Genomic DNA, 17,378 nt, shown 5'->3' with positions numbered 1-17,378 from the left:
TTTCGTGGAGCAGTGGAGGCTCGAGATCCATAATTTTCATTTTTTGTGGGGTGAGTGCACCATTACACTCCACGATGTGGCTTATCATCTTGATTTGCGCACAGATGATAAGCCAATTGGATATTGCATTAGAGATTTTCAACAGTTTCATGGCCATCCCACATGGTAATGAATGACTTGTTCGGTAATAGGCCTCCACCTCACCCAGAGGACAAGAAGCAAATTTTTGGTCTAAGAATGACATGGCTCAGACACAGGGTCATACATATTCCACCGGAGACAGATCTAGTTACTCTTTGGAAGTATGATCAATGTTATATCTTAATGCTGATTGAAGGTATCTATTTACGGACAAGTTAGCTAACCTTGTTCCTCTTAGGTGATTTTTTTTCTTCGAGAATTTTGATAGTTGTCGACGTTGTCCTGGGGATTTGCATTGCTAGCATGGACCTACCATTCACTGTGCAATGTAGCTCAGCATGATGTGACAGATGTATCACTTATGTTATCGTGGATTTACTACGGGTTCCCATCCCTCGCATTCTATCCGGCTGACTACAATGTACTCATATTCTCGCTTCCAGCTAGGTAATTAATGTTTAATATTATTTGTCATTTGATACTATTTGTACTATTCATTACTGAATGTACTTTATTCTCCATGAATAGGTTGGATGGACTGAAACAGTAAAATAGAGACAACCATTATGGCAGAATACTACGATGGTGACATAGACTGGATGCTCTGAGTCTTGATTAGGTACGTTTGGTTTATTTTTCATATCTTCTTACGTGTTTTGTTCTCCTATTGCTAATTAGATTATTATCTGACTTTTTTAGTTCTGGTGGATATCGTACGATGATCCCCAACTCCAGAAATGACTTCTGACTGTAAAGAATGATATTTACCAATAACTCAGATTTTGTCAAAGTGCTACACGAAGATTTTATGGACACCTGGTTGAGAATTGCTTATATCAACAATAATATTTCAGTCTATCTGACTCCAAAAATCATTATTCAATATTCTTTCAAATGGTGTAGTTCTTCACTGTCATGAGAATAATATTTCTACTACTTAACCTATGACCTACCAAAAAGCTCCATGCCACCATCCGTGTTATAATCTTTCTCTTTGCCAAGATTGAAAGAATCATCTAGCTACATAGCATCTAGGTTAAGAGTGTGATAATGACTTAGCTTGGAACATTTAATACTTGTGGAATAGTCAAAGGCAGAGGAAAAAGAAACCAAGCACCCCATCAATTGGAGTCTCCGACACATACTCATCAGAGGAATCACTCTCGTTAGACGATCTGGTTTCGGCAATGTAATTCGAATTAGACTCACTCTGTTCTTCTTCTTCTACATGATCGGTTCAACATAGTGAATCGATGTCACCGCTACCGAGATCGCCTGCGAGATCGAATAGAAAAGCCCACCACCACCACCTATATCATGAACTACAATATATCACTTCATCACATGTTGCAGCATTAGCCTAGCATGCACCTCGAACATTACCCTTACATAATCATCGATTTCGGCCCAAAAATGTTCTATTTCGACTTTGATAGTGCTAATAGGAATCTATATGGGACTCTCCTAACCTCTCTGAAATCTATTGTCCCATGTTTCTTAAAATAAAATTCTTCAGTGCATCTAGAGAATTAAGATGGTAAGTGCGTGCACAACATCACAGAAAAACTGTACTCAAATATCACTTCCTTCTCATCATTTCCTATGACCATATTTGAATAAACAACCATAAAGAAAAACTCACTATTAGCCATATTTATGAACTAAAGAAGAAGAGAGAGTAGTAATATGGATGGATTGTGATTAGCTTTGCTAACTTCAAGCTCTTTTTAAAGGTAATTTTTTATGTAGTTATACAGGATGCAGAGTACCCCGTATCATTTTACATTCTACTTAACCTAACATTATTTAATTTTTAATTACAGTAAATTAATATAACAAATCTTAATCACACATTTTATTAAAAAATTGAATCAATAATTTGATAAAATACCTAACAAAATTCTAAACAAAACAAAATCTAAAAAAATACAAAAACTATAAGAAAATTATCTCTGATGGTGACTACAGAACAGTGTAAGCATGGTGGTGACAGGAGGCAGCAGTGAAACCTATAGTGGTAGAGTTAGGATTTAGTAATATAACAAACAACCAAAAGAAAAAATGGGCAACAACCTTACCTTGGCGTGGTGGACCTCAGCCGCGGTGATAGTGACAAGGCAACGACTTCCGATCGACGGCAAGGGACACCAACAGCAGCAGCATGGCAGAGGCTTTTCACGGAGACTCTAGCAGCAGTGATGACGACGTGCTGATCTGCAATGACAATGTGGCTTACCGGTGGCGACGACAACTCCAGGTGGTAGCAATGCACCCTTTTCAATGGACCAGCGGAAGAGAGTATAGAGAGAGAGAGAGAGATAGAGAGAGAGAGAGAGAGAGAGTTTGCAGAAGTGAGGGAGAATAGTTTCGCGTTTGAATTTTATTCCAAATTTAACGGCAGAAAAATCTGATGATAAGGTGTACGTCGTTGCCTAAACGACGCGGTTCACTAAATCTTGTGACCGTCATAATTTTTCGATGGTAAATTCGGCGCTAATAAAATTAATTTTTGTGCCTCTATTTACCGTCGAATTTAGCGACATAATTTTAAATCCGATGGTAACTTATTCGAAAGACGAATTTTCACTCGTAATTGTAAGAAAATTTGCCGCTAAATTCGTCGGTAATGTCCATCGCTAAATCTGACGGTATTCAGCGCATTTCTTGTAGTGCTAGATCAATATATCTCACATAAATGTTATTTATCCAAAGTGCACCTGAAATATATTTTTTTAATCTGTTATAGATCTTGGGTGCACAGTATCTGATCTTTGTGATTAATATTTTTTGCCGTTTATATGCAAAATATGTATTGTGTGAAGATTTCAAAATGTCCTAAAGAAGGAGGTTGAATCTATAGCCTCTTTTTGAACACATTCGCCTTCTTTTAATTCTGACTAGAAGAAAACATAGTTGTTGAAGTGTGTAAGGTTCCACATCAGTTGGGAAGGGGAAAGAAGCATACCTTATAAGGGTGTGGATACCTCTCCCTAGCATGACGCGTTTTGACGAGTGAGTGTGGGAGGCTTCGGCTAGCATCCCTATCGTCAAAGGCAAAACCGTGAGGCCTTGTGTGCCAAAACAGACAATATTGTGCTAGTGGGTGGTCTGTGCTGTTACAGATGGTATCAGAGCCAGAACCCAGATCGATGTGCTAGCGAGGGTGCTGGGCTCCCTTAGGGGGTGGATTATAAGGTCCCACATCGGTTGGGGAGGGGAACGAAGCATGCCTTATAAGGGTGGTGGATACCTCTCCCTAGTATGACGCGTTTTGACGAGTGAGTGTGGGGGGGCTTTGGCTAGCATCCCTATCGTCAAAGGCAAAACTGTGAGGCCTTATGTGCCAAAGCAGACAATATCGTGTTAGCGAGTGGTCTGAGCTGTTACAAAGTGTCTGTCAAGTAGAAATTCAGGAGACAATTTTATTTTGTCTATTTATAATGCTTTCAAGAATAGAGCAAATTTTACTTTTAGAATAACTGTGACTTCTGAGATAAAGATAATTTAGGAGACATTTTTATTTTGTCTCTTCACGAAAGAAAAATAGAAGAGTAGATAAGAGAAATTCACATAGCCATGTATCGTGGTTCAGCCACCATATGCAATGTGACTTACATATAGTCTTCTCCACAATAGTGGTGGAATTTTCACCATCTTTCAAAGATTACAAACACCAATTTTTCTAGGATTCAACCCAATCTTATCTGAGACAAACACAGCTTCTACCCAAGCTAGATTTGACTAGGTTCATTCTCTAGATTTTCAACCACTAAGTGCTCATCCAACTTAGTAAGGGAATCTTCTCAAGATCGTATGTACAAAATAGAAAAACTTACAAAAGAGATTTGACATAAATTTCTAGCTTTTTCTTAAATCTCCTTTTACCTTTTCTTTCAATGGCTTTTACTGATTCCTCACGTAATGCCTTTTTCTATTGAAAAGAAGCAAAGAAAAAATGATCACTGAAAAACAAAAAATTTAATGTAAAATTCTGAAAGAGAATAAAGGGATAGCTTGTAAGTTATGAGAACCCAAACTGTGTGCTCACTTTTTGAGTCAATCTCTAACTGTTTACCCCTTTAATAGAGGAGTAAAACTTCCAAAGCTTAAACCTTGACTTGAACAGATGATTTTCTTCTTTCCCAATGTCACAACAGCAGCAGTAGCGTAGAAAACTGCAGTATTGATTAAAGTAAACATGCAAACAAATCTTGCTTCTTCTCTTTCATTCTTTTTCAATCTTCTTCAAAGATCTGAGTTGTATATCAAAACTTTGGCCCCAAGTTTAATTCTTGACCCTTGATCTGTAGCAGAGCTTCATAGTGTCCACTTTCTTCAAATTTTCAGTTTGGTACTTGAGCGAGAACATCATCTTCAATAAGTTACCAGTAAAGCACCAAGATGAAAAAGATTTTCTGATTTACCTCTAACTTTTGACTTACTTAAATTTGGTAATTCACTTTTTTACTTTGATTTGAACCCTAATCAGACTTCGTTTTTCTTGCTTCCTTTTGATATGCTTTATGTGGGTAAGAAAAAAAAGAGAAGAAAGAAGAGAGAGAACTGGTTCGGTGGCTTTGATTTAGTTCAGATGAAAAAAAATTCTTAGTTAGCAACCATTTTCTTGGGTCATGAGAGTGTGATATGATTTTGGTCTTGGATCATCAATTTGGCCTTAAGCTTGTTTTTTATTCTGATGGAATAGTATTGGTATGATTAGTGATTAGCAATTATTCCCTTAAAGTTTAAGGGTCTGAAGTTTGTTATTGGACCTATTTTGCTTTTTATTAATTTTTGCATAATTAACAAACTAATCACACACATAATTAAAATTTTAATTTAATAATAATATTTAGTCATCATCAATTAATTTATTATTTATTCATCATCCAAGCTATTAGTACAACGAGTAATGTTGTTGTCGCTACTCATATGAAAACTGAAATGATTACTAAATATTGGTTCGAAGAAGAAGATGAAAGAAGCGATTCGAGTGGTGGACAATGTGGTCATGGAGATGATAGGACAGAGGAGGAGGGAGATGTCGACGACAACGACGGGTCTTAACAAATCAAACTTGATGTCTAGATTCAAGAGATCTGCGAAGACGACAAGTACTTGAGAGACATAGTCATTAGTTTTCTAAGTATGAATTGGTTGAGAATAAGTCGATGATTTTTCTTCTTATGAACATTGAAATTGCAGAGTATGCATTGTGTAGTTTGAAATTGCAGTGTTAGACTGTTAGGATTATGCGAAATATGATGGAAATTGGGGGGAGAACAGTGTCAATTTCGAACAGAGAGGGTCAGAGATCATTTTATCTCCGGTTAGAGTTATTAGGGATTATTTTATCTTCCATTAAAATTAATAAAGTAAAGGACCTAAGTGAATGACGAAATTAATTGTTAGAAACTAATTAAATAATTAATTTTAATTAAAAACTAAAATATCTAATCTAAAACTTTTTAAAAATCAAAATGGATAAATACTCAAAAATTTTTGTTGCTATAGACATATATATATCCAATGGCTAGTGAGATGTTTAGCTAATTACGGGTCGATGTTTTAACGTTTTGGTGTTGGGTAATTGTTGAACATTATAATTATGCAAAATAAAAATCTGATTTAGCCTTGATGCCAATGACAAAGAGAATTAATGATAATTGTTTTAAGCGTTGTAAAATGTTAGAACAACTAGCTCCTTTGCTGATAACTAGGGACGGACCCAGGTTCAACAAGGAGGGGGCACTTGCCCCCACTAAATTAAAAAAAAATGTAATAATATTATATAAATTAATATATTATTTGTTTCAATGTAATTGTATCCCCACAAAAATTTATAAAATTTTATTTTAAGATTCATGTTAAATTTTTTTTATTAAATCTAACATGCATGTAACAATATTTATTTTGTTAAATCTGATTTAATATTAAAATTTAAAATAAGTAAATAAATTAATTCAATAAAAAATTAATGACCAATGAGATGTCATAAATATTTTATGTCATAAATACTATAACAAATAAATTTTTTAATTGAATGAGATGTAATTAATATTTAAAAATTATAATGAGTAGTAGAATAATTATTTAAAAATATAAAAGTTGATTTTGATATGTTAAAATATGTATTATTTTTTTAGATAATTATTTATATGATGAATGTAAAATATAATTTTTTTAATTATAATATATAATTAAATAGATGTATAAAATTTTTAATCTAATAATATATTAAAATTAAATTAAAATATTTTAAAAATAAAAATATTTACTAATTTTTTTTAATTTTTATATCTCCATTATATTTTTAGTATAATTAATAAGATTTAAAAAAATTTATCTTAAAATATATATTTTGTCCTCACTTATAAAATTTTTTAGTTTTGTCACTGTTGATAACAGTACGTAGTTAAAAAACATGATCATACATAAACGGTAATAACACCTATACTTTGATGAGTAACTAGTATCTCATTATATATTGGAATTATGGAGTGTGGAATAATTTAACTGCATACTAAAGTAATCTCTTGCTACCATACTTCTCTTGTCAAAATCTACATCATAGGTGATTTGACCTTTCCATGAAGAAAATGGAAATTGGACAGCTGTAGATTAACATTATTTGGTTGGATCATTAATTAATTCAAGAGAGATTGCTTATTTAATTAAAATTTGCTTGTCGAAGAATCGAAGTAGACAAACTATAATTTTGAATATTAAATATTATATTTGATACTTAATTAATTAGGCATATAATAAATGTTAGTTTGATTTTAATAAGCTCATCAACGTCAACATCCACATGTGAGTGTGTCATTAGAAGAAAACTAACCCAACCGAATTTGTTCAACCAATTACTATCAATTTACATGTCCATGAACAAAGAGAACTAGAAACCGAACTTGTTGCTTACAACAGAGAATCAACATAATTTATTATCACTGCTATGTTGATAATACTTTATCCTTTATTATTCGTTGCACAATATTTAACATCATAAAGTATGAACCTTCGGCATTAACATAGGATAAAAATATGCTTTGTCAGAAATTGAAGCAACTAAATCACCTCACTAAAGATAACCTACTACCAAAGAAATATTGTTATATTATTTAATTTGTTTAATTTGCGAACCATATTATTTATTAGGTGATCTGATGTTATCCACGTCAATCAAGTCTTTACAAAAGATAGATTCCTCTTCCACTACTGCACACCACAATGTGATGACAAGTCAATGAGTTGTTAATTAGTGATAATTTTGTTATAATATGAAACAAAAAGAAAAGAAAAATATGTATTGGTGAATACATATTAAAAATCCTAATTCTTTTTTTTAATTATTCTTTTAATTTATAATTTTTTTGAATATTTTAATCTTTTTAATATTTTTAAAAAATAATATATATTTAAATCTTTACCTATTAAATATTAAGAAAATAATTATAATGATAAATTAAGATTTAAGATTCTCAATCATCGCTCAACACATTACTATTCTCTGTTGGGTTTTTTTTTTTTTTGTATAAGTAAAAGAGGAAAATGTATGACATAAAGTAGACGGCTATAATAATACTCAACAGTTTTTGGATCATAGCAATTAGCATAGATGATAGATCTTTATAACCCAAGTAACATGATGAATCGGAATCGCACACAAAAAACCAAACTTGTTTCACTGGAAATATTCAAACACAAAAAATATTTAAAAAATTATCAAAATTTATTATTTTTTATTTTATTTAATAAATTTTATAATAAATAAATATTAAATAAAATAAATTTAGACTTTTTTTTTTCCTTTTTAACATTACCGTTCTCCACTACATACCCTACTAGAGCCATGGATCTCATGATAGAATTGTTGTAACCACCGCACCTTTGGCATTGTCATTAGTTCAGCTCTTGATGGTATTACTCCTTTTCTTAGTCTGGCTGCCTTCATGGCTATAAGCCTATAACTCTGGATTTTTTTTTTTCGCGGATAGTTTTCTATACTTGTAAAGTAAATAATTTATTATTGAAAAACCTAATGAAAGAATCTTCCTTCCTAAATCACTACTAAAAACATGCTTAGCCTTTGGTAAAACTTTTATTTTTCTAAAGTAACTTATAAAAATTAATTTTTAAAAGACGACTTTTTAAAAGTTGTAACATTTATATTTGGTAAATCAAATTGAAAATAATTTTTAATAAATACAAGCAGCATCAATTACGTTTGGTAAAATAATTTTTTAAATTTAAAAATACTATAATAGACATAAATGTAAGCATTAAATTTAAAAATTAGTTAACATATAAGGTTATATTAGACTTTTAAATTTTAAAAAGTATAAACCAACTTTGAAAAGCTCTATCTTAGGTGCTTTCAAAAGTATTTCGATCTTTTAAAAGCTGCAAGCACAAACACATGATCTTTTTAATTTACCAAACATAAAATAAGAAGTTTAAATTTTTAAAAAGTACAAATACCTCTTCAAAAAACTTTAACAAACCAAACCTTAAAATAGTCGAATTTAATCCGTAAATATTATTGTCGAATTTTTCTTAAAAATTTCTAACAAAAAAAATTAGAATATAGAACTTGCAAAACATCTGAATAAAAAATTTGCCTTTAAATTTAACAGCAAATATAACATCAAGTGACACTTTTATTGATGATAACTTTACGTTGAATTTAGTATAAAAAATTTCAACAATAAATGTAATTGAAATTTGACAAAATTTAAAAAAATTATTAATCGAACGGTAACATTTAAACACTACATGGTCAATACAAAACCTTATCATAACTTTAAACTTATATTAAACAGTGAATCCTCCCTCCTCCTTCATATTCGCAGACCACGTCCTCCCTCACCCACTAAATCCACTCTCCTATTCCTTTTTGTCCTAATCTCTCCTCCTGTACTCACCGTTGCCACTAGCTTCACCTCAGTCATCTCTTTTCTTTTTGTTGTCAACCTTAATTTTTGCCACCCCAACTCTTAAACCCTCTCACTTCACTCTAATGATTGAAAATCCAGACGATAATTAATATTAATACTACATAATTTTGTAAAAATAAAAAAATCACATGATTCAAACAGAAAATAGTTCCTTTTTCATTTTATTTCTTGCTCGTGTTGAAATAATTACTATCTCCACTCTTAATTGTTTTATTTAGTTGATCTTATAATAATATAAATGAGGATAAATACTATTTACAGTTTCTGATTTTTTTCCGTGAGACATAAAGCACCTTAATCATCTTTAAATCTTATCTAGGTCTTCATCTACTAACAAAAATAGACAAGACGATTTCTGCAACTGAATGACAGCTGATTATGGTCTGACATATCAGATTGAGACTGGAGTGTCAAAATATCAGTGCTAGAAGGACTAAAAATCCACTCTATAACATCTTCCTCTTCTTCTTCTTCATCCTCCTCCTCTTCTCCTCTATTTTCTTCCTCTTCTTCTCCTTTTTCTTCACATCTCTACCACCATCACCATCGAAATTCACCTTCACCACTATTATTATAGTTCTCTCTTCCTCCTTCTCTTCTCTTTCTCGCCCTAAACCACCCCACCCTAAACCACCTTCTACCGGATCAGCGCCGAAACTGCCATGAACATCCCCAATAGCAGCCACGAGCACACTCTTCTCCCCGCCATAATGCCGTACCCAATTCGAATCGTCTCGCATATAAATTTTTCCTCCGCCACAGACACCACCAGGCTCAGCACCGTCATCAGGTAAATCTCCAAGAACAAGAATATAAGTTCACAAACTAATCATGAATATATATATACTGAAATTCTCGTTTAAGGATTCTTGCAAAGCATCTCTGTGCGCTAAGGTTTCTTGTTTGCAAACCTTACAGTCGCCTCTCTCTCCGAGAAAGGTCGATCAACAATTCGGTCAAATAGGATTTCTTGTTTGCAAAATTCAACGACGATGAAGAGAGAATCAGAATCCTCATAGGCTCCGAAATTCTAAACAGAGGGTGTGGGGAAAGAAAATTCATAAACTTGGATTCGTTTTCGATGCAGGCACGAACTTGAATTTTATGGTTTTGTGTGGGTTTTTAGTTCTTTTCTAGTCTATGGATAGCCATTAATGATGGCTCTAAAGAAGAGGAAAAAGTTATTGATGATGATTTTGAAGAAGAAAAAAAAGAAGAGAATGAGGATGAAGAAAAAGAGAAAGATATTAAAGAGAGAAATTTTTAGTCCTTCCAACCAAAAGAATTGACACCTGATACCTGACACTGATATTTTGATACCTCAGTTTCAATTTGATATGTCAAACTGGCAATTAGTTGTTATTCGGTTGTAGGGATTGTCTTGTTCATTTATGTTAGTAGATGGGGTGATTTGAATGAAGTTTAAGAATAATTAAGATGTACTATGTCTCACAGAAAAAATATCAAGAAAAAAAAGGATATTTATTCTATAAATAATTTAAAGTTATACACCTATGAATATATAAAAATTAAGTCTAAAATTAGACGTTACAACAAGTGATAGACACCTATGAATATATAAAAATTAAACCTAAAATTAGACGTTGCAATAAGTGATATATATATATATATATACTATTTTTTTGGTTACATTTTTATTAATAACAAGTTTGGCTCATTTGATTTAAATCGAATAAAAATAGAGTAAAATTTTTTTACTCCTCTTCTTTTTTTAATTTTATCCTCCTATTTTCTTCATGTTTTCCCTTTTTTTTGGATCATATATATATAATTTTTGTATTTTTTATATTTTTGTATTCTTTTTAAGAATTTTTTTGTATTATTCTAAAAGATTTTAGTATTAACTTTTATGCTAAAGGAAGAAGAGAGAACAAAATAAAAAATTTTTTTTTCATTGAGTTACTTATTTAAGAATTTAGTTCAAAATTTTTTATACACCTACTTTTTTTTCTTAAAAGAAATGAGCTAAGTGTAAGTGTGGAGTGTGAAAATAACTTTCTTAAACAAACTTAGATTGATTTAGTAGTTAGTTCACTACTTTACTTAAATAAATATCGAGTATTTAAATCTCATCTTATACATGTAACAACATATTGATCAACAATAAGTTCTTAAATAATAAACTTTCAATTTGCGATATAACTAAAAAAATTAATATTTATATTATATAGAGGCTAGAGCATATCACATCAAATATAAACTAACTAAATAAAACGCCTAACCGTTCACAAGAATATCAGCAATCATCAAGCTTACAACACATGCAAAAAAACATTTTCATAATAATTGTTCTCTTTCCTCAATAAGCAATTTAATGCTAATAATAACCATCAAATAATTTGGATCGTAGATCAGATGTTGAAGATGATTAAAATCTACAATGCCACATGTTCAATTGTTCACCAAAAACAACTCATTAAGGTGATGAGAAAATGGAAGAGGTGGTTTTCTTGATCTAGCAACTCATGCCGAACCATTCTTAGAAGAACCACATTATGAGGCAGAAGACCACTATAGTATAGCAAGGTTGATATTGAAGTAGCAGGCTCTCCAATTAACGATGTTAAAAGCCTCACCATTGACCTAAACATCAAAGTTGTAAAAATCTGCAACGTAACCCAAAAAATAAAAGGGAAAAGGCAAGCAAATTGAGAAAAACATATATATAATTTAGGATCCGAGAAATAAAGAAGGCCCTAAAAAAATGGAAATGAAGAACAAGATTGATAAATATATATGCATACCATAATTATTATAAGTTGTTGTGACGGTGATATATGATGAAGCCGCCTTAGCTTGTAACTTAATTAGTGCGGCTTTAGATAGAGGGTTAAAGAAACGATATTGAATTGGATCCATTTTTGCTTGTTTTAATTTTCTCAAAGTCTAGCTAGCTTATCAAACCATTACCTATAGCTGATATTCAAACCTACCCGTCAGCGAGAGTTCAAATTAAAATGTTAATAATGTGGACTTTTGAAGTGGGAAGAAGAAAAAAAGAATAATAATGTAAGCTCACAAAATGTCAGGTTACTTAGGTAGTGCCTTACTAGGTAGTTGAAGCACAATTAAAGTCCAAAGAGTAGACCGTATTAAAATAATTATAACAGGTCATCGATAATATTAATTAATAATACGTAATTATTTAATTTTACTAACTCAGAATGACAAAAATAAAATTTTAGAAAAAGTATATAGAATTAATTCCTAATCAACCAAAAATTAAACAACTCAATTAATTACAATTATTTTAATTAATTTAATTTTTTTAATTTACAATATTTATTATTAATTGCTGTTTCATTAAAATCAGCTTTTGATTAATAATTCCAAAAAATGTTCTTGGGATCACGGAGCAGAAATCAAACCCGATCCTTCATCCTCTATTCTCTTTGGTGGCTACGGTGTATGGTTCTCTCTTCATATCATTGACGGCGCCAACCTCCTCTATCAGACCATCCAAGCGACGCTCCATCCTCCAATAAAAGTATACGCTCCCGATTATTCACCCTATCTTCCTCTCGGCGGCTACGGTCCATGGTTCGCTCTTGATTACATCAACGGCGCCAACCTCCTCCAATCAACCATCCAAGAGAAGGGTGCGGTGCAACACTTTCGGAAGAGAATATCTTCCATGGCATTTTCAACCCCGGAAGGCGGATCGATTAGTACATTGATCAATCCAACCCAAGGCAATGAACAATTCAGTGTGGGTGAAGTAATTATTCAAAAGTAAGAGGGGTCGAAGGTATATTGCATAAGCTGCTCCTGCGTTGTAAGAAATTTATGACAATGTGTTATTTAAATGTTTATTATTCATGCTAATTAGATGTTTTTTCAGTTCAAAAAGTATATTCATTTGAAAAATTTTGGTATAGTGATATATTTAGTTGAGCAAAGTATGCTTGAAATTGCTACTAATACTTACCCAGCATGTTCGAATCATAAGAATTGCCATCATTAAAGTATGCTTGACTCCCAGATTTGTTTTAGAATATTTTTTGATGATTTTTATTGGACTCATTCATTATATAGTAAAGAAGGATCTTAACTTAATAATGGTTTTTTTCGGTGTCTTTAATTGAAGGTCGACGAAATTACCGACGTCGTTGTGACTAGAAAGGATGAGTTGGACTCGGGACACGAGGTTTGAATGTGCTATGTGAATGTTTCTAATTTATGCTAATTAGATGTTTTTTAAGTCACATTAGATTTTTCACTGTGTTAATTTTGTATTATTGACTAAGATAGAATATGTGCTCTTTTTAGTAGTATTTATGCGTTGGCAAAGTTTTGATGAGAATATGCTTTGATGTTACTTTTCATCTACTTTCTTAGGGTAGGTTACATCAATTCGAAATATGCTTTTAATATAATATAACTATATTAGTGAGTGCTATATGAATCCTGAAATGGTATCAGACCATATAATGATATAAAAGAAAAAAAGTAGAGTGATGATTATACACTTCCCTAAAGTTCAAATATCATTTCTATATTTATAATCATAGGATTTTACTGAAAATCTTCGCAGGTTACTATATAAAGGTATTTTGTGATTTGTGAACCTATCAAATGTATTGGTTCCTTATGTGATCAACTCCTTAACCATATAAATTCAAACCAATCCAACATTCAATATATTGGGTTGGGCTAAAGTTTTGGTTAGTATTTATAGTGAAACAAATTTGTATAATATAGATGTTTTTTTAAGTTCAAAAAGCTTATTTAATTGAAAAATTTGGGTACAAGTGAAATATTTATTTGAGATATTATTAAAGTATGCTAAGGATTTGTATTAAATATTTACCGTGTTAGTGCTAGTTTTAATTCGTATCTAATTTTGTGTATTGACGTTACAGTTGTCGGATCATAGTGGGGTCGGTGAAGAGAAATTTCCAGTCATAGGAATGAGTTTTGGTTCGTTGTCTCTCGCACAGAAATTTTATGCAAACTATGCAAAGAAAGTTGGGCTCGTTACTAAAATCAGGAACATGAATTTCAACAAAACGCGAAAGAAATCAAAGATACTGGTTAATCAATCTATTTACTGCACGCGAGAAGGTTATCGAGAGTGTAGGGTGAACGCAGCAACTCGAGCAAACAGAATTATAGCCATGACATGCAGAGCAACAATGTATGTTATGCTAGACAAGGAGAAGGAAAGTTGGGTTGTGTCTAGATTAGAATTGAGGCATTCTCATCCCTGTTCGGCTAAGAAAGCTGTCCACTATCATGAGTACCAAGAGTTGACCATGCATGCTAAGTGCGTCATTACGAATAACGACGAGGTTGGAATAAGACCCAATAAGACGTATCTAGCACTGGTAAACAAGGTTGGTGGGTCTTCAAACCTGGGTTTTTCAGAAAAGGATGTCAGAAATTAGATCACAAGCAATCTTTGATGCTCCGATGACAATGAGGACTTCTAGGGGATGATGAATTATTTTGTCCGAATGAAGGAAATCAATCCCAACTTCTTTTATGCCATAGATGTTGACGATGCTAATAAATTTAGGAACGCACTATGGGTAGATGCAAGGTGCAGGGTTTCGTATGAATATTACGGAGATGTGGTGTCGTTCGACACCACTTACAGAAGAAACATGTCTGTATACTTATTGGTGAATTGCAAGAGCAGTTATTTGTTAAATTTGTCTTATTGCCTCACAGTTATCGTATACTTATGGTCTGCCGTTTGCATCCTTTGTCGGTGTAAACCACCATGGGAAGTCTACTCTTTTTGGCTATGCTTTACTTGGGAGCGAGGAGATCCCTAGTTTTGAGTGGGTGTTCACGCACTGAGTGAGATGCATCGGGATTGCGCCAAGGGGGATTATCACTGACCAGTGCAAGGCAATGGCTGGTGCTATTAGGAAGGTCCTACCTGATACTGTCCACCAATGGTGCATCTGGCACATAATGAAAAAATCATAATTCAAGCTCGGTCGCTACGCTAGGTACAGAGAATTGAATGCAAGGATGAATCACATTGTGTGAAATTCTCCTTCAACTGAATCGTTTGAGGTTGATTGGGCTGGTTTCATCAAACAATTTAACTTAGGCCAAAACAGATCGTTAGCAGGTCTGTGATTGTTAAATTAAATCCCGTCTGTTGGTATCTAGTTGCCTATTTATTCACTTCATGTTATTTTTGCCGGCTTGATTTTGTTCTTATGTTTGTTCTAAGAAATGTAGCTGAGTTTTCTACCTCTATAGTAAGTGGATGTTCTTTTCAATAAATAAACAGATGTTTTTTCTCGTAGTGTGTCTAGATGTTTTTTTAATTTATTTTATCATTACGTTGGAAGCTGTCATCATGTTGTTTATAAGCGACACTCTTAAGCATTTTTTGGGCAGACCTTTATGCAAATCGACGTAAGTGGGTTCCAATATTCTTTAAGAGTGAATTTTGGGCAAGCATGAGGAGTACACAGCGTAGTGAAAGTATGCACGTATTTTATGGTGGATTTCTGCATTGCAAGAGTGGGTTGGTTCGGTTCGTTCATGAATACGACAATGTGCTTGGAAACAAGGAGCAAAAAGAGCTGGAAGATGATGCTGCATACTCGAAAGCAGTCATCCCATGTATAGGGAGCACGAGCATTGAGAGATAGTTTCAGCAGGAATACACCAGTAATATGTTCAGGACCCTTCAGTTGGAGGTAAGAAAAAAAACCGATTGCATGGTTCGATCAATTTAACAAAAGAGAGATACAATTTCTATTAAAGTGGATGAGCAGAAGGTATTCTGGGGGAAGCCTGTCTACCATGCTTTCATAGTCAAGTTTGACCCTTTGAGTTGAAAGAGTTAGTGCGAGTGCAACAAGTTTGAATCCGCTGGTATATTGTGTTGTCACACCTTTGCGGTGTGGTCATACTACAGAGTTGACACAGTAACGAGCTACTATATTCTTCCTCGCTGGCTCGGAGTGACGAAAGCAACAACTTGTTCAGGCATCTGTGTTCAGAGTTCTATAACGTTGCTCAGGAGTTTTTTGCTTGTGATGAGGAAGCAGCCATCTTGCCAGCTACCCTTTGGGATACAATGTCCAAGCTGACTGATTACCGTGCCAGCATGCGTTCCACTACTGTTGCTGCAACTCAGAATACCATGCCCTCACAGAGCACAAGTGGTGTTATTGTACATGACATACAAGGACTCTCAAGAGTCAAAACCAAAGGACGGCCAAGAGTAAGAGACTTGGAACAGAGTTGGACAAGTCAATTAAGAAGTCAATGCAAAAAAGGAAGAGAAAATCACATCCGGTATGTGTTAAAAGCGACGTATATTTTAAATTTTGCTTATGGAATGGTGTTCTTGATTAATGTATGATGTTCTCTTTGTTTTGTCCATCTTGTAGGATGATGTTGACCTTCAGTCAGATAATGATCATCATGGTTCTATAAATAAAAGATTTGAGGATTCTACTATATGGAATTCATCGGATGGTGACAGATTCATACACCTGTTGAATTCTTTTAGAAATATATAGTTAGGTTTCTTGGCGTGAGTTTGGTGTCATTCTTTAGATGCAACTTGATAAACTATTCCTTTTTCTATTTTGTCACTTGCATTTATCCTATTTTGAAGTATTTATTCAAAGAAACAAAAGCACAAATGTTGTTATCTTTTCCCCATTTATTGTTTATTAAGGTTTTAAAGAATCGAATTGTCACATATTTGTTTGCAAAAAACAAATGTAATAAATCCGCCTTGAAAACGGTTGAAGAGTATAAAAAAAAGGCATTCACATCTCAATGAAGTGCACGCAGTCGCTAATGCTTAACACATGAAACAAAGAAATCATATACCAAACCATCTATTTTACAATGAGAAGAAACATCCGAGTGCCTATCAGAGGTACCATCCACTTAAAATCCTACTTTATGTAGAATGATCACGATCGAAGGCAGTGCAATGCTTTAATTTCCAGCAACTTCACAATTTCAACAATAGAAAACAATGATAAAAAAATAAATAATGCCTCCATTTAGTTAACACCACGCTAGTTAATGGAAAGAATTGCCACTTAAGCATAGACATGAACAAAAGGGTTATATACACCGATCAGAGTTGACTCAATATTATAAATATGCTATGCGTTGCTTAATGTACTAGTGACATCACTAACTTGGAAACTTATTGCTTGAGAATCCTGAAATACCTAATATATGAAACCTGCTGATGAGTATCTAACAAAACATGAGCCACTCACTCCTCAATGAAGTACTAAGTTCAAATGCCTTAAACATGAT

General features: G+C 33.0%; 1 protein-coding gene and 1 long non-coding RNA gene across 2 annotated transcripts; one reads left to right on the top strand and one right to left on the bottom strand.

The window, feature by feature from the left end:
- Window positions 1-11,393: 11,393 nt before the first annotated feature.
- Window positions 11,394-11,998, bottom strand: LOC140184604 (uncharacterized). The gene is made up of 2 exons (XR_011881701.1): window positions 11,864-11,998; window positions 11,394-11,725 (listed from the first exon to the last, which is right to left on the bottom strand). It is a non-coding gene; the product is annotated as an uncharacterized lncRNA (long non-coding RNA).
- Window positions 11,999-12,753: 755 nt separating this feature from the next.
- LOC112803829 (protein FAR1-RELATED SEQUENCE 6-like) lies at window positions 12,754-15,736 on the top strand. Its single transcript, XM_025847288.1, has 6 exons — window positions 12,754-12,837; window positions 13,207-13,266; window positions 13,982-14,455; window positions 14,552-14,743; window positions 14,793-14,898; window positions 15,480-15,736. Exons 1-6 carry the CDS (start codon window positions 12,754-12,756, stop codon window positions 15,734-15,736), a joined length of 1,173 nt encoding a protein of 390 aa, XP_025703073.1.
- The last annotated feature ends 1,642 nt before the right edge of the window (window positions 15,737-17,378 follow it).

This window comes from Arachis hypogaea, chromosome 5 (assembly GCF_003086295.3).
Source record: "Arachis hypogaea cultivar Tifrunner chromosome 5, arahy.Tifrunner.gnm2.J5K5, whole genome shotgun sequence".
Lineage (NCBI taxonomy): Eukaryota > Viridiplantae > Streptophyta > Magnoliopsida > Fabales > Fabaceae > Arachis > Arachis hypogaea.
This window is presented reverse-complemented; position numbering and strand designations above follow the sequence as displayed.

Excerpts from the sequence above, each read along its gene's own strand:
- LOC112803829 (XM_025847288.1), top strand. The coding sequence starts at position 12,754 with ATGGCATTTTCAACCCCGGAAGGCGGATCGATTAGTACATTGATCAAT. Across the intron at positions 12,838-13,206 it reads AACAATTCAGTGTGGGTGAA|GTCGACGAAATTACCGACGT; the intron begins GTAATTATTCAA and ends CTTTAATTGAAG. Across the intron at positions 14,456-14,551 it reads ATCTAGCACTGGTAAACAAG|GGGATGATGAATTATTTTGT; the intron begins GTTGGTGGGTCT and ends GAGGACTTCTAG.